This window comes from Tupaia chinensis, unplaced genomic scaffold (assembly GCF_000334495.1).
Source record: "Tupaia chinensis unplaced genomic scaffold, TupChi_1.0 Scaffold144015_1, whole genome shotgun sequence".
Classification (NCBI taxonomy): Eukaryota; Metazoa; Chordata; class Mammalia; order Scandentia; family Tupaiidae; genus Tupaia; species Tupaia belangeri.
Window position 1 is genome coordinate 124,433 of NW_006203867.1, and position 17,167 is coordinate 141,599.

The window sequence follows — 17,167 nt, forward strand, 5'->3', positions numbered from 1 at the left end:
CACCCGGCGCCGCGGCGCTCACCGCCCCGCTCCGCTCTGCCCGCAGCTCCTTCCAGCAGCGCCTGTCCTACACCACGCTCAGCGACCTGGCCCTGGCGCTCCTCGACGGCACCGTGTTCGAGATCGTGCAGGGGCTGCTGGAGATCCAGCACCTCACCGAGAAGAGCCTGTACAACCAGCGCCTGCGGCTGCAGAACGAGCACCGAGGTGCGCGGGGGCGGCGGGGCGGCGCACACTCCTGGAGACGGCCCCGCCTGGGAAGCGCTCAGCCCCTGTGCAGGTCGGGCCTTTCCCCGGGTGCCTGGCGTTCCTCGGCAGAGGTCTTTGAGATTGGCCGCCTCAAGTGCACGGAGCTTTCGAGTGTCCCGTTTTGGTGGCCAGGGGGTCGAACCACTGTTGTCAGTCGCACAATCCCATTCTTAGCATGACATTGAGAAACCTCCTCCTCCTCCTCCTCCTCCTCCTCGGCTTCCCTGTGCCGCCAGCCCCTTCTAGACAGGATGCTCAAGGCCTGGGTGCTTGGATTGGCCCATGTCCCCGGCACTGAGTGTCGCTTGACAGCTCTGCCGCGCCCTTTAGCAGTTCCCTCTCTGGCCTCGTACAGCACCACACAGACTGCTCATCAAATTCTTGAGCACTGTTCCCAGTGGCTCCTTCAGGGACCTACCCCCCCCCTTTTTTTTTAGTTTTTTTTTTTTTTTTGCTATAGGGGGCGCGCGCTCGCCAGAGAGACAGAAAGCAAGAAATCACCCCCCAGGGGGGATGGCCACGCCACAATCCCTTCTCCCCCATCCCTTCTCCCCCATTCTCCTCTCGGGATCTTGGGCATGCACGCACACGTGCCCGGAGTGAGTTTAAGCCACCGGATCCGGACTCGAACCGGTACATGGGAGTCCAGCGACGTAGCCATTACACCAGCTGACTCTTAAGAACTTCCTACTTGAGCCACTGCCCAGCCACACCAGAGCCCTTTCCTTTTTTTTTCTTTTTTCTGGAGAGGTTTTTGCTATAGGGTGCGTGCCCTCACCAGAAAGACAAGAGACAGAGAGGCAGAGAGCGAGAAATCACCCCCCAGGGGGGATGGCCACGCTGCAATCCCTGCTCCTCCATTCTCCTCTCGGGATCTTGGGCACGCACACACACGCGCCCAGTGTGAGTTTAAGCCACCGGGTCCGGAACTCGAACCACGGTTGACTACATGGGAGTCCAGCGAAATAGCCATTAGGTTAACTGCTGGTCCCTCGGCCCCACCGGAGCCCTTTCCTGCAAAGTATACTGGGCAGCTCCCGGTGCTCTTTCAGGTGTCCACCTCTGCTATTTTATTTTTCCCCAAACTTCTTAAAACAAAAATTCAAACCTTTCAAAGAGTTGACATAATAATATAACCAATACCCTGCCTACTCTGCCTAGATTCCGTATTTAACATGAGGTTCTTTTTTGTTTTCTTTTGTTTTGGAGAGGTTTTTGCTATAGGGCGCGTGCGCTCTCCAGACAGACAGAGAGAGACAGAGAGACAGAAAGCAAGAAATAACACACACGCACCCAGCGTGAGTTTAAGCCACCAGGTCCGGGACTCGAACCGCGGTCAACTACATGGGAGTTCAGCGACATAACCATGATGCTAACTGCTGGTCCCTAGGTTCTTTATACCCCTAAATAATGTGACACCGTTAGCCCTTCACCAAGATTTTCGACACAGCCCTTGGTATCTGTGGCCGGAATGTGGTGAAACATCCTGTGCGTTGCAGGGTGGGGGGAGGCACCCTCCCCAGGTCGTGACAACCAAAAAAGGGCTCCAGACCGCAGTGAGGGCCAGTCTTGGCCTGGGACTGGGAACACGTGTTCTAGAATAAGAGTACTGCCCTACACCATCACGGTGGTAGCCTCCGGAGAGGTTAACTGTTCGGGTGTCTCTGGCCTTTTGTCTGTTATCACGTTACCTAACTTGGGTCAAATTGTCACTTTATAAGGATCTGGTCCCGTCATGATCCAGTTCACGCCATTGTTCTCTGCTTCTGCAACATTCATCGTGGGGCTGACGTTTTGAAGTGTTCGGGCATTCTTCCTGCAGGATATCCTCCCTCTAGATGTGCTGGCCTGCTTCCCCCTGCTGTCATTTAACCTGTTTCTCCATCCTCGTGTTTCCTGTGAAGTGGGCAGGAGGTAGGCCTGATTAGATGCAGTGGTGGTAGCCAAAAAAAAAAAAAAAAAACACCAGCTCCTCCTGATGCTGAGCCCTCTCCCCGTGAGGACACGTGATTACCCTCTGGCCCAGAATTCGTGCATTTTTTTTCCCAGAAGGGGACGTTAGGTTTTGTCCAATCCTGTTTTAGCACCTAGTGACATGGTCAGGTGGTTTTTCTGTTACTATGGTAGGTTACATTGATATTTGAGTTCCTGGGATCAGCTGCGTTGCTGGGATCAATCCTTTTGGGGTTATATATTGGGTCGAGAAAGCCATGACACGTGTTTTTTTAGAAAATTATGTCACGACTTTCCCAGCGACTTCATGTATTTATTTACATATTGGGTTGGATTGACTAAAACCTTAAGAACTTTTGCCTCTGTATTCACCATGGGCATTGGTTGCAGTTTCGATGTCTTCGTCTGGTTTGGGTGTCGAGGTAAGGCTGGCCTCACGGGGTGAGTTTTCACTTCATGTTTCCAGGAAGAGTTTGTGCAGAACCAACTATGACTTCTTCCCAAAAGGTTTAGGCAATTGTCTTTTTGAGCATTTGTGTCAAGATATAAGATACCTATAGTATGTGGGTCGGCATTCTTTGAATACTCGTTTCTCTTTTTAATACTCAAACTGTGCCAGGTCATTCTTTTTCAGTGCTCAGATGTGCAGGTCTGGCCAGTGGGGGAGCTTCAGGCTGGCTCCCTTTTGATGCATTCCACCATTCTTTGAGCAATCCCTTGCTTTCTGGTATAGGAAAGTATTCAGCTCACCGTTTCTCTTTTTTTTTTTTTAAAGAGGTTTTTGCTATAGGACCTGTGTGCTTGCCCAAGAGAGAGAGAGACAGAGAGACAGAAAGCAAGAAATCCCCCCCCCCCCAGGAGGGATAGCCACGCCGCAGTTCCTTTTTCTCCATTCCCCTCTCGGGATCTTGGGTACGCACGCACATGCGCCCAGAGTGAGTTTAAGCCACCGGGTCCAGGACTGGAACCGCGGTTGACTACATGGGAGTCCAATGACATAGCCATTACGTTAACTGCTGGTCCCTTGTTTCTCATTCTTTCTTTCCCTGCCTCCATCCTGGGACCAGCCATTTCTCCATGGAGCCTGGTTTATTTTATTTTTCAGTTCTGCTATAGGACACGTGTGCTTGCCAGAGAGAAACAGAGAGATAGAAGTGGACACACCGCAGTTCCTTCTCAGTTCTTGTCTTGGGATGTTGGCTACACACACACGCGCACCCAGCATGTTTTTCAGGCCACCAGGTCCAAGACTCGAACTGTTCAGTTAGCCATGTGAGAACCAGCTGTCTTAACCATCACACCATCAGCTGGTCCTATTTTGACATTTCTTTTAATTTTTAAAAATCGATTTTGGGCGACTAGCAGTTGGCGTAACAGCTGTGTCGCTGGACTCCCACATAGTCGACCGTGGTTCGCGTCCCGGACCCAGTGGCTTAAACTCACATGGGCACATGTGCATGCGTGCCCAAGATCCCGAGAGGAGAATGGAGGAGAAGGGATTGGCGTGGCCATCCCCCGTGGGGGGTAATTTCTCGCTTTCTTTCTCTCTGTTTGGTGAGTGCACCTACTCTATACCTAGTGGTTAAGGGAGCCAGATCACCTGGCTGACCACACAGCTCAGATCTTCCTGGGGGTGGAACAAACATGCTGTGCTGCGGGGGTAGTCCTCTGGGGGTCTTCCCCCAAATTCCAGCAGGATGGAGAATAGAGGATTGCAGTGTGACCACATCCCATGGGGGGGTTCTCCTCTCTCTCTCTCTGGCTAGCACACGTGCCCTCTGGCAATTGAAAAAAATTATATTAACATCTTTTTAAAGAATTATTTAATTTCTTTTGATTTTATTTATTCATTCATTTATTTTGACCAGAGAGAGACAGAGAGGGGAAGTGAGAAAGCAAGCCACCAGGTCCAGGACTTGAAACCATAGTCGGCCCTGTGGAAGTGTCCAGTGCCTTAACCACCATGCCACCTGCTGGTCCCCTTATTACCCATTATTTAAAGGCGATTTTTTTAAAGCACTATTTTATTTAACTTTATTATTATTTTCCAGTTTGATCAGAGACACAGAGGGAAAGTGAGAAAGCAAGCCACCAGGTCCGGGACTTGAACTACGGTCGGTCATGTGAAAGTCCAGAGCCTTTAACTACCACATCACCTTCCGGCCCCTTATTACCCGTTTTTTAAAAGGTTTCTTTCATGAGGGAGAGAGGGAGGAACCCTCAACAGGGTCGTACTGCCCTCCGAGGGGCCCCACCTGGGCAGGGTTACTCAGTTTCCCAGGGCAGGGCTTCGGGACAGGGTGAGGCCGGGGAGGCAGTGGATGAGCTGCCTTCACTTTCCGCGGCTCCTCCTGCTCCCGGCTGGTGCAGGGACGGCTGGCTGTGGCTGCCTTTGCTTCCTTAGCCGTGGTGAGGTGGGGTCCCTTCTGCCCGGGCAGCCGCCATCTCGCCATCTGCTTTCCTCTTTCCTCTCAGTTGCTCACCCAGTGGGGTCCGGGCGCCAGCCTGGGACTCCTAGCGACGTTTGATAAATGGAGTGAAGGAGGCGACATTTCCCTGCATCTGTCTGTTTCCTGGCAGCCTGCCTGCACCTCGTGTAGCCGGAACCAGACAATTAGGGAGTCTCTTGCTTGTTCCTTCATTTATGGAGCTGTCCCGAGGGTGGCTCTTGGTTTCAAACACGTTTAGTGTGATGAGCCATTGTGGAAGGCTGCACAAAGCCGAGGACTGGACATGGCGAAGGCTGTGGGCACAGTGAGGGCCTGGCACCCTGCGGGGACCCTCACGGACTCTCCCCAGAAACACTGTAGTTGAGGTCTCAGGGACAGAGCACTGGGTCTAGTGTTCCCTCCCCTCCTTCCCGGTGAGATGGAGCTGCTGGACGCTTGCTGGCCCGGCCCAGGCTGCACCGAGTGGTGGATTCTGTTCGGGATGGTGGATTCGTCCCCTTGTCAGACTAGTCAGTTTGCACAGGTGTGTTTGTGGCAGCTTCGTGGGGACCTGGGGCTCTGCTCCACAGCACAGAGCCTCTGCAGGTTCATCCCAGCCTGGGCCTGCCGGGTCTGTGCCCACCCTGCTTCCTCCAGCTGCTGGGGGCGGGAGAGGGCGGACAGTGGCCCACGCTGAAGGGCAGAGCATCAGGGATTAGAGGCACAGCCACACCCCTGCAGAAGAGGCCCCATACTGCCGCATGGGGGCCCTCTCATCCTCCCCTCCTCCCTAAGGCATTTGCCTGGGTGGCCTGCTGGATGCTAGTGTCCCATGGGTGCTAGGGCAGGCCACACCTAGGACTGCTGCCCGTGATCATGAGCCAAGAAGCCTCTATAACGCAGAAGCCTCTCTCCCACCCACCTCCTCCACCCCCTGCCATGACTGCAGCTCTGATCCCACCCGATGCCAGCCTTCCCCGCCCCCCCTCCTTCAGCATCCTGTATCTTCTGGGGTCCCTCTGACAAAGGGAGGCCCTGCCCGGAATGAGGGCAGGCCCGGGAGAACTGAGCGGCCCTGGCGTGGGCCAGAGGTCTGCCCAGCTCCCAGTGCAGAACTTCAGCATGGGGTGAGGTCAGGGGGCCAGGCTTCCCATCGCCCCCTTTGGACTGGCTGCTGTGGGGTGGGGGTTGGCAGTTCAGGCGCCAAGATAGCTGGGCCCTGGGCCCTCTCCCCACCTGCTGACGGGTTCTTGCCCCTTCCCAGTGCTCAGGCAGGCGCTGCGGCAGAAGCACCAGGAGGCCCAGCAGGCCTGCCGCCCCCACAACCTGCCTGTGCTCCAGGCAGCTCAGCAGCGGGAGCTGGAGAAACGGGGGGCTCGGGTGGCGGGCTTGGGCTCAGCGCCTCCTTCTGGGCGTACGGGGGGCTCGGGGGGCGGGCTTGGGCTCAGCGCCTCCTTCTGGGCACTGCCTGGCTCTGCTGACAAGGGCAGGGTGGGCCTCTGAGGCCTGGCGGGTCCCAGCATGTGGCTGCCCCATGTGTGAGGCTCCGGGTGCCCTGGCTGTGTGGACACCAAGGCTCATCTGTTACCGCCCTGCCCTGACACAGCACCTCCTTGCCCCAGGGTCTGCACGGAGCAGGTGCTGAGTGGGGAGTTTGGTGGCCTCCGGGGTGCAAGGACGTTGGCAGGGTGACAGGGCCAGCAGGGAGAGGCCCTAATCCTCCCAGAGCTCAGAGATAGGTGGAGACAGGCCCTTAACCAACGAGCCCAGGCAGGGCAGACACAGATGTGCTGGAGCGCCCAGCTGGGCATGTGGGGGCCTCCCCAAGCCCTGCAGGCTTCAGAATGACGGGAAGAAGGCGGAGGCCTGGGTGTGGTGGGGACACAGCCGTGGTTCCCGCCTGGGGCTGGGCTGCTGGGATGGATGCGAAGTGCAGAGTGCAGGCCACAGCAGAGTTTGAGGCGGGGACCGCGGAGGGGCAGGGCCGAGCCTGGGTTGTCCCTGCTCGTCACGGCAGGCCGTGGAGCACCGGATCCGTGAGGAGCAGAGGGCGATGGACCGGAAGATCGTCCTGGAGCTGGACCGGAAGGTGGCCGACCAGCAGAGCACACTCGAGAAGGCAGGGGTGGCCGGCTTCTACGTGACCACGAACCCTCAGGTCAGCACCTGGGCCTACCCCGGCCCAGATGCCACTGGTCCCTAAAGGCCCAGTTCCATCTGGGGAGCCAGGCCTGGGGTGAGGGTGGGGGACTGAGGGGGTGGGGATTAAGATGGAGCTGAGACTCCAGGAAGGGTTTCTGCCCACAGGAAAGGGCACGACTGACCGTGGGGACATGCCCCTCCCCTGCCAACTGCACCCTAGCTAAGGGGGGTACACGGGAAGACCTGTCTCCTCTCCCCTCCACGCCCCACCGAGTACCCAGCAGGGAACTGTTGGCCCTACCGGGGGTGGGGGCCCATTTCCGTTCCTCCTGGCCGGCTGCAGCCGTGGCTCCCTCTGGGTGGGACCAGGGGCACAGAGAGTCGTTCTGGCCCCTCGGTCTCCCAGGAGCTGACGCTGCAGATGAACCTGCTAGAGCTGATCCGGAAGCTGCAGCAGAGGGGCTGCCAGGCGGGGCAGGCAGCCCTGTGACCAGACGAGGTCCCCGCTGTCCACCTCCTGCGCATCCCACCATCACCACAGGCAGCAGGAAGCCGAGCGGCGCTCATCCCCATGAGGTTTGGCCACTGTCCTCCAGCTGCCTGCAGGGGCGGCCTTCTGAGGAGACCCCAGCGGGTCCTCGCTGCCCTGTCTCCCACCCATCTGGGTTTTCTGTCAAAGCGCTAGATGTGTCACAGAGGAGTAGCCTGCCTGGGGTGGGCGGAGTAGGGCTGGACATTCCAGCACCTTCTCACTCCACGGGCACCCTCCAGCCTCCGCCAGGCCCAGGCTCAGCGCTCGCTCACAGCTCGGCCCCTCCCTCGGTGGCTGCAGCCCAAGGCAGGAGGCTCTGAGTGACAGAGAAATAAAGACTCCTCAGGACAGCTCCCTGTGGTCTCTGTGGCAGGGGGTTTCTGCTGCAACTGGGCTCAGGTCCGGCCCTCACCTGGTCTGAGCACAGCCCCAGATGCGGCCCCACTACACAGAGGCCTCTGCTGGGCTCCCCTCCCTGCTGTGCCTCCCACCATCTCCAGTCCTCTAGGACTGACTTGGAGCCTCCTGGTCCCATGACACTGTGACAGCTATTCCCCTATATCCCCACCCAGCCTGCTGTGTTGCAGGGCTGGGGCTGTGAGCAGCTTGGTCAAGGGCCTATGCAGGCCAGAGGCTGCTGGGGCAAAGCCTTAAGGGGGAAGGCCCAGGGCCTGAGTGGGAGTACAGGCCACCCCCGGAGCATAGCCCAGCAGCTGCCTGCATGCCCTCTGTGCTGACTGAGCCCATGGGCCCTGGGTTGCAAAATCAGGGTGAGCGGTATCTGCCCCCCAGGTGGCTGGTTTGGCATGGCAGCCAGACAGGTGTTGCCTGCCCCACCCATGGTGGGCCTGGCCCCCAGGGGCAGGCAGAGGCCAGAGCCTGAAGGTGAGGCTTCCATCCCAGTGCCCCTCTGCTGCCTAGAGCTGGCCCCACCCCGCAATGACACCGAGGTAGCCGATGGCTCTGGGCCGTGAACAGTGGTTTACTGACCAGGTGGCTTCCCCGGCCTGGCTGCTCCCCACACGCAGGGTTCGGAGAGTGTAGGTCAGACAGGGCAGGAGGCAGTCCTTTGAGTCCCGGGATACGGGGGATGACAGAGGTGGGGCCCATGCCCACTCACTGAAGGGCAGCTCTGCAGGGTTGGACCCGGCCCACAGCTAAGCACCCACGCCCTGGGCAGAGCTGGTGGGAAAGACACGGACGCAGCTGCCCCCCGCCCCACAGGACTCGATCCTGGTGAGGTCGTGGTGGGGGTTGGGCTGCAGCTGTGCTGGGGGCCCCAGGGTCACCCAGACCCCCCTCCAAATCCCTGCCCTGGACTAAGGGCCCAAACGCGGCAGTGGTGGCAAAGCTGCATCTAGGCCGGGCGGTAGAAGAGGTCACCGGTCTTGCGCTCCTCCCAGAGCAACTGCCGCTCCCGCTGGGCGCCCTTCATGATGCCGCTGTTCTCCATGGCACGGCGGGACAGGCAGGGCAGCACCTCCATCACGGGGCCGTAGGGCACGTACTTGTACACCGGGAAGCCCGCCTGGCCTGCACACACGGCACATGCTGTGAGTCCCAGCCCCCGGCACCGGGCACCCTGCCCCGGCCCAGCCCAGGGGGCCCAGCTCACCCAGCGGGAAGCTGATCTGGTCGCACATGCCCAGCAGCTGTCCGAAGTAGACCTGGCGGTCGGCAGGATGCAGGCCCAGTTCTTCCATCCTGTGAGGGAGGGAGGCCCGGCAGGTGAGCAGCCGGCCCCTCCTGCCACCCTAGGCCCCCAACATGCACGCACACACTCCAGCCGCAGCCTCTGCAGGACTCCGCTGCTCCCAGGCCACAGCTCTCTGGAGGCCCCTGGTCCTGGCCAGCAGGGTTCCCTCCATCCCCTCCCAGCGCCCTGGACCCACAGGGCAGAGCACACATCCTGGGGCCCAGGGAAGCTCCCCCCTGCTCCCATGGCTCGCCTGGAGCCCCTCTGAGTTTCCTTTTATGACTGGTCCCTGGCTCCACCCCAGGTTCCCCGTGCAGGCTGCCCCACTGCGCCGTCTCCACGGCTGCTCTGCCCGGACCTAGCCACTTGCCACTTATGGCCCAAGTCCTTGGAAAGTGGCCATGTGTCAGATGCATGTGGGGGTTGGGACATCCCGTAGCTTTCCTGAAGGTCTGAGTGTACACAGAAACTGTAAATACTGTACTTTGGGTGCACTGGGTCAAATAAAGTGTTTTCTTGGCATGATCACCTTTTTCTTTTGATGTGGCTATTAGATGAAAGATGACAGATACGGCTCACATCATGCTTCTGTTAGGTATGTCTCTTGGCCTTTTGGCTAAGATCAAGTGTAGTTTCTTTTTTTTTTTTGGAGAGGTTTTTGCTATAGGGCACGTGCACACGCCAGCCAGCCCGAGAGAGACAGAGAGACAGAAAGCGAGAAATTACCCCCAGGGAGGATGGCCACGCCGCAATCCTTTCTCCTCCATTTTCCTCTCGGGTTCTTGGGCACGCACACACACGCGCCCGGTGTGAGTTTAAGCCACCGGGTGCGGGACTCGAACCGCGGTTGAGTCCAGTGACATAGCCATTAGGCTAACTGCTGATCCCGATCAAGTGTAGTTTCTATTAGACAGAGCTGCTCAGATGTTGGGGAGCCCCGACTCTTCACACCACCTCTTAAAGGATCTTAGACAATTCCCAGGGTCCACAGTGTCGGTGGCTGGTGACTCCATGTCCTCCTGGCTTCCTAGGTGTCCCTGTCCAGGCTCAGCACACTCTGGAGCCCCCAGCCCGGGGCATGACCAGCTGGGTCCTCCCCACATAGCCGGCCACCCGTGACGGTCACTGTCTCAGGGCTCCCACCCCTGGTGCCCCAGCGTTCCTGGGACCTCTGCGGGCAGCTGGCCCGCAGCCCCTTCCCTGAACTGGGCTCCAGTGTTTGGGCCGCCCATCTAAGGGCCGCAGTCCCCACCATGTCACCTGGCCTCCAGTCTTTCCCCCTCACTAGAGCATGGGCCCGTGGCCACCTCAGGCTGGCTGCCCGAGTCTCAGGCTGTGGTGGACGTACACGGCAGCAGCAAGGACAGCGACGGCCCCTCCTTTGCCAGTGTGGACGGCCTCTGCTGTGTGACTGGTGTCTCCCCCTAACATCTGGACCTGGCCTTGTGACAGACTCTGGCCAATGGTACAGTGGCCACCGTGATATGGCAAGCCTTGTCCTCTCCGGGGCTTCTGGAAGCCCGAACCCACCACACAACATCGCGAAGGCCGGCCTCCAGGGCACTGGACCCATAGTACTGCCCTGTGTTGCCCCAGCCACAAGTGAGATCCTGAAGGGCCGGCCGGCCCCCAGCTGACGGCAGGCACAGGAGGGACCCAGCTGAGCCAGCCACCCGCCGACCCACGGCACCAGCTGCCGCCCCAGACTCTGCGTCCTGGGCTGTTAGGTGCCTGAATGCGTGGCGAGGTGACCGGAGCCGGCCAGAGACAGCGTAGCTGCCCCTGGAGAGGCGACCCCAGATGCTCAGAGCAGGAGCACAGGACCACGGCCTATAGGGTCTGAGCCTTCTTGGCCACCATTGGAAGCATGGCGCTCGGGGAGCCCAGCCCAAGGTCCTGGGGGTGCTAGAAAGGAAGGGAGCTTGGCTACTGCTCCGGAGAACGGAGAGAGAGAACAGCTAGCAGGCCACCACGGGGCAGCATGGTGAGGACAGGTTCTCAGCGGGAGATTCAGGGGCCTCCTGATGGGGCCAGGCTAGCCCTTGAAGACTAGCCTGTGGACTCTTGTGTTTCTGGTCAGGGTCCGAGTCCAACGACTTCTTGGCCCAACTGCCCAGCTTCACTGGGAGCCCTGTCTATTAGGGCCTCCCACTATGGGTGGAGTCACTAGCCAGGCTCCCGGGGAGGGTGAGGGTCCCTGTGCAGGCATTGCTTAGATCAGGGTGTGAGATGTGACCATGGTAATAGCCAGGAATATTTAAGAATTCATTTGAGGGCCAGCAGGTGGCGGCATGGTGGTTGATGCGCTGGACTCCCACATAGCCGACCATGGTTCAAATCCTGGACCTGGTAGCTTGTTTTCTCACTTTCCCTCTCTCTGTGTCTCTGGTGAATTAAAATAGTAAGCAAAATTAAATAATTCTAAAAAAAAAAAAAAAAAAAGAATTCATCTCACCTTAGTTTTGTATTTGACTCATTAGAATTCTACTCAAGTTTGGCTCCATGGGACAAACATTTAAAGACCAGCCAGTGGTGCGGCGTTACTACAGCGCTCTATAATGCTGGGCCCACGGGGGGCAGGCCACGGAGTCACACCTGGCACGGGTGACCAAGGCTGGCTGAGGCCGGGTGAGCTGTGGTGTGAAGGCCCTGCTGTGGGTGCCGTCTCTTCTAGTCTGTGGTCTGTGTTTGTCTCCCTCCTCCTCTCTCTCACGGAGGAAATAAACGAAAAATATATAGAAGCCTAGCCAGTGGCACGGTGGTTAAGGCAGCTGGATCCCACATGGTTAACTACCCGGTTCAAGTCTCGAACCCAGACCTTGAAAAACACACCAGGTATATGCGCATGCAGAAAGAAGAGAAGGGGAAGGGAGCGTGGTGTGGCCATCCCCTGCGGAGGGTGCTCTCTCACTTTCCCTCTCTCTCTAGTGAGGACACTCTCCCTCTAGCAAGATTTTTAAAAATACTAATAAAGAGACTCCATTCAATTCCAAATGCAGTTTAGGAGTTGAGGGAAGCTGTTTGTAAATGAGGCAGTGCAGTCCAGGCCCCCTGTGGGGCTCCAAGATTTAACACCGTGTTTGTACATTTCAACAAGCTATTTAAATCACCTAATGAAATCTAGATGTTGAATTCGAAGCTTTACTACAAAGTCAAGTATTCATTTAAAAAAAAAAAAAAAGGCAGAATAACTGCAGACAGCCTTCCTGCTCCTGTACAGGGTCTAGAACGTTCGCCCCTGGACCCAGGGCCCATGGGGCACGAATCTGTCATGCCAGCTCGTTCCACAGACCGCCCGGAGCACCCCAGCAGGCCTGACAATCACCTACACGCCCCGGCCCTGGGCCACGCTCCCTCCCCAGCCATGGCGAGAGCTCCGGCGGGGCAGCACCGACCTGCGCAGCGTGAAGCACACCGTGTCCTCGTTGTGGGACGCCACCATCACCTTGGCCTTGGCATTCTGCTTCAGCTCCTCCAGCACGTAATCGAGGCACCTGGGGAGAGTGCCAGGTGAGCCTGGGCTGGCAGCCGGCACGGCTGACGGTGGGGGAGGCCTCAGGCAGGCCCAGGGCTGTCCAGTGAGCTGGCTCCACCCACATGTGCCCCCGGTGTCGGACGGAATGGGCACAGCATCTGCCCCTCTCCAGCACGTCATGGAAGAGACTCATGACCAAGAGCATGCAAGCAACAGCTGGGTTCAGAGGGGTTGTGGAGAAGAACCAGCTGGGGCGCAGCCTCCCCCACCAAACGGCCATCCCTCCATGGTGGTGGGGACGCTGGGTGACTTGGGTTAGGGACCCTACAGTGCACTGGCAGCCCTGTGAGGAGGTAAGGGAAGCAGGTCCCTGGAGGCGGCGGACAGGGTGGGCACTTCTGTCCCCGGGGCAGTGACGACCATACTGTGCTGTGCAGTGAGGACAGTCAGCAGGCTTGATGGTCCCCGACCCGCAGTTCCCTTTCCAGAAACACGCAACAGCCGTGGCCTCAGACACAAAGAACTGCCGACAGCACGTGTGCATGGCACAGGGGGACAGGACACTCAGCGAGTCCCTGTCGTAACAACCGGGTGGAAACCAAAGACAAGATAAACAGAGACCAGGGCACGCTGGTGGAAGGACGCCACTGTGTGCTGACACGGGCCGGCGCAGGTGGAGCGTTAAATGAAAAACGCGAGGGGCAAAGGACAGCGTGCAATGTCAACACGACACGGCAGGGCAGATGTGCGTGGTGCGGATGGACGGGCACCCTGGGCCCCCGGGAGCAGGTGCTACCAGGAAGGGAGCTGGGGCCTGCAAGGAGATGCTTAGGGCCTCTGAATGCAATGTGCAAACACACCCTCCAGGAGAGGGGAAGTGAGTGGCGGTCTCTGGGTCCCCGTGAAAGGACCACCCAGATGAACAGAGCAAAGAAAACAGGAGCAGGACAACCACTGACCTGCAGAGGGAGCTAGAGAGCACACAGGCTGGACGCCCGGGTGCAGTCAGGGCCACCTACGGGGGACGCAGCCACTTTTGTTCAGTAGACGGAACCAAAGAAAAACCTTCGATGTTTTTGAAAAAGGGACACAAAGCTGAAGAAATACCAGTTCTGACCTCAGAACACACCACTCACGCTCCTGTGGGGGGATTCCGGTCCTAGCCCGGGCCCGTCCCTCGGCGGCCCCAGAAGGTAGGAGCAGGCTGGCGCACCTGTGGTACATGGCGTTGGTGGCCTCGTACGTGGGGTTGATGGGGTCCTCGTAGCCGATCTCTGCAGCCCGGGCACGCTCCTGGGCCATGTACGCCCCCCGCACCAGCTTGGCTCCAAAACACCAGCCCTCGCGGCGAGCCAGCTCCACGTCCAGGGTCACATTGTCATAGGCATCCTGTGAGGTCAGGGGCACCAACATCAGGGAGTCAGGGAGCTTGGCCCGGCCTTGACAAAGGTGGGATGGAGACCTCCCGGGGCCCGGGAGCACCCACGCTGGGCAGCACCTACTAAGAGAAGTGCAGCTCAGGGCATCTGGGAGCCAGGTGGGGTGGGGCTGCCCTGTGACCTCTGTCCCTACCTGCCAGCAGGCACCATGCACTGGGAGCACAGGTTGGGGCACCTACCTGCACCCCACACCACCCAGGTGCTCCAGGAGCCTGGGTGCTTCTATAAGCTCTGGACTTGCCCATGGCGTGTGGGCACAGTTTAGCACCCTCGGGCTGAACCAGGGCTGGGCTTGGGGTCCTGCCCTGAAGCACCCCTGGGCTCCCCAAATACACATCTCTAGGTGATCTGGGGAGGGGCTCAGAGCTTTCACCAGATTCTCAAAGGGCCGTGGACTAAAAGCAAGAGGAAGGAAATGATTATCACGAGGCCTCCTAAATCTGGGGCTGAAGGCTCATGATGGGGACTCTGAAAAGCGCCTTTGTCTTCCTCCTGCCCCCAGAACAGTTGCGTCTAGGTCCAGAGGCCCAGAGGGGAGGCTGGCACGAAGGGGATGAGGAGGCCTACAGGACCTTTCTCTGTGCTGTGAAGCTGTCACCCTTGGCCTCAGCCTCCTCTGAAGAGCCAAGCATGGCTGTTTGGCAGGGGCCTCATCCCTAGAGCCCAAGTGCCAGCCCAGGGTCGGATGGGTGAAGGGGACCCAGCAGCCACTGAGAGCCCCGCCCACGTCCTCCTAGGTCAGTTCCACAAGCCCTCGGCCGCACTCAGAGCAGGGCCAGATAGATGCCACAGGACTCGGATGAGGGGTGCCCCTGCTGTGGAAAAGCCAGTCAGGCCACACAGGAGAGGGACTAGGATGCGCCCCAGGGTCCGGACCTTGAGGTAGCACTGGTAGGTGTTGAAGATGAGCGGTTTCTCCACGTTGAACTTGCGCTGCATCTCCAGCGTCAGGCGGCTGATGGCCGGCTGGAAGTAGGTCTGCTCAGCGTCCACCATCAGCCGCACGCCCACCTCCGTGGCCTTCTGAGGGGTGCAGGGGTGGGAGAGGGCGTGTGCGTGGCTCAGTGGGCACCACCCACTGCGCGCGCCCCAGGTCCACAGAGCCCAGCCCGCTGACCTATACCTGGGCCAGGACGTCCATCCTCTGCAGCATCCTCGTCATCTGCATCTCCTCTTCCTCGGTGAACCGAGACAGCAGGGGCTCCAGCTGGCCTGTCTGGGGGTGCAGCACGCGGTCAGGCCACAGCGGAACCTGGGAGGCTCTGCCTCAAGGCCAGACCCCATCTCCCAGCAATGCTGCTCTCTGCCCTCAGGTCCCCTCTCAGCCCCCCATATGTTGGGCCAGCAGGGCCACCTCGGCCTGCTTGCACTGTCTCCAGGACCAGCCGCCTCACCCTGCCCCTCCTGCACTCTGACATGAAGTCAGGAACCCGAACATGGAACGCCACGCCCGGGGGAGCTCGGTGCCCCTACCAGCTGGCCTCAGGTTGGGCGTGTGCTCCAAGGTGTTGGCTCCTGTGGCCTCGGCTTCCATTCAACACTAAGCAAGTGGACCTTGACCACCCAGTCAATGGAAGGGCTTGGCCAGAGCAGGGAGGGCTCAGGAGGAAGAACCCATGGCCACGGGCAGATGGGGCAGCCATGCCACACACACTGATTCATGGCAGGGCACAGAGGTACCCTCACAGGTTGGTGGCCTTTAAGGACCCAGGCAGGCCAACAGTGGCAGGACCCCCTCCCCTTACACCCCCAAAGGGCCTATGCTACTGGGGCCTCTGCTGGCCCCACCGGCCTGCCAGTGCAGCCCAGGGCACTCCCAGTGTTGGCAAGCACACCCTTCCATCAGTCCGGAGGTATACACAGCACCTAGACACACGTGGGCTTTGCTTAAGTCTCCAATTCAGAGCTGAGTCACTCTGAATGTGCTGAACCCGGGGCTCCAGGTCAGCAGCTCAGAGTTTGGGGCTGAGCCTGCATCAGTTGGCGCTGGGAGTGTGAAGGCGTTTGCAGGACACTTCCTCCATTCCAGCCAGGTAGTTTCAGCAGTCCATTCCCGAGCACCCTCCCACACTGAAGTCAGTCTCATTCCCCTTCCCCGGGCCTAACAACTCGCTCTCAACAAAGCTAAGCTAGAACAGCTTGAAACCCAGCTGCCGTGTTGAGAGGAAGCCCAGGCCAACAGCCAGAAGCAACCTCCATGACAACTGAACCCCTCACCCTCTGTGCACAACCGCCCAGCTGAGCCCTGTCAACTCCAGAACCATGATGGGGACATGAAGTGTTTGCTGCTATTTCAGGCTAGATTTTGGGATGCTGCAATACATAAGGAGCAGTTGAGGAAGGCCTCTCTGACACCCTCTCTTGTGGTACCTCAAGGCTTTGCATGGGTCTCTGTCCCACCAAGCACTCTGGCCACCAGTGGGTTTGTCACTTTCCTCCTGGACCACAAAGGTTTCCAGGGGGCTGAGGGGACACTGGTCTGGATCACACAGCACCCCCAGGGTAGCAACAGGGAACACAAGTGGCAAACTGAACTCCCTGCTGAGCTGGGTGCTGAGAGGGAGGCATGACCTGGGCGTTGGGGACCACCAGGTGCTTGGAGAGCTGGGTCCTGCTGTCGATGAGGCTGCTCCAGTCTAGCAGGTCCACGGTGCTGAGGAAGGGGGAGTGTCAGAAGAGGGGGGTGGCTGGCAGCTTCTCAGTCCAGCCCCACATAGGTCCTGGAATCCCAGGCCCCAAACCAGCCCATTCTGAAAAGAGCATCCCTAAACCCAACCACAACAAAACCCACCCTGGTGTTAAAAGACAAATAAAACATAAATATTGCTCTGCTAGGACAACTAAAAACCCAAATGCAAACGTTCCCGCAGCCTGCAGTGGGGTTATAGCACCAGGGGCATGGGCTGGGGCCGGGTCAGGCTCAGGGAACAGCCAAACGTGGAGGACCAGGCAGGAGGTGAACACGGATTCTGCTGAACATGGGGAAGCCACGGCACGCAGGGCTGGCCAAGGATCAGGGGCCACATGCGAGGGGACAGGATCCTGCCTCGCCACCCCAGTCACCTCCCCTACTCAAGTGGGGGGCGCTTTTTTTTTTATGAGAGGTTTTTGCTACAGGGTGCATGCCCTTGCCAGAGAGACAGAGACAGAGAGACAGAAAGCGAGAAATCATTCCCCAGGGAGCTGGCCACGCCGCGATCCCTTCTCCTCCATTCTCCTCTCGGGATCTTGGGCACACACACGCGCCTGGCA

The 17,167-nt window shown here is 58.8% G+C and overlaps 2 protein-coding genes across 2 annotated transcripts in view; one reads left to right on the forward strand and one right to left on the reverse strand.

Annotated features, from left to right (window-relative positions):
• The first annotated feature begins 87 nt into the window (after positions 1–87).
• LOC102484310 (DiGeorge syndrome critical region gene 6 like) lies at positions 88–8,522 on the forward strand. Its single transcript, XM_027767197.1, has 5 exons — positions 88–207; positions 1,971–2,163; positions 5,896–5,996; positions 6,649–6,789; positions 7,180–8,522. Exons 2-5 carry the CDS (start codon positions 2,088–2,090, stop codon positions 7,261–7,263), a joined length of 402 nt encoding a protein of 133 aa, XP_027622998.1. The 5' UTR covers positions 88–207; positions 1,971–2,087; the 3' UTR covers positions 7,264–8,522.
• A 182-nt stretch (positions 8,523–8,704) lies between these two features.
• Positions 8,705–17,167, reverse strand: part of PRODH (proline dehydrogenase 1) — a gene marked incomplete at both ends in the record, with an annotated part of 24,546 nt that continues 16,083 nt past the window's right edge. Inside the window, 7 exon segments of the mRNA XM_006165721.3 lie at positions 8,705–8,838; positions 8,921–9,009; positions 12,397–12,495; positions 13,690–13,865; positions 14,792–14,938; positions 15,039–15,131; positions 16,487–16,568. Coding sequence (XP_006165783.3) covers positions 8,705–8,838; positions 8,921–9,009; positions 12,397–12,495; positions 13,690–13,865; positions 14,792–14,938; positions 15,039–15,131; positions 16,487–16,568 — 820 coding nt within the window.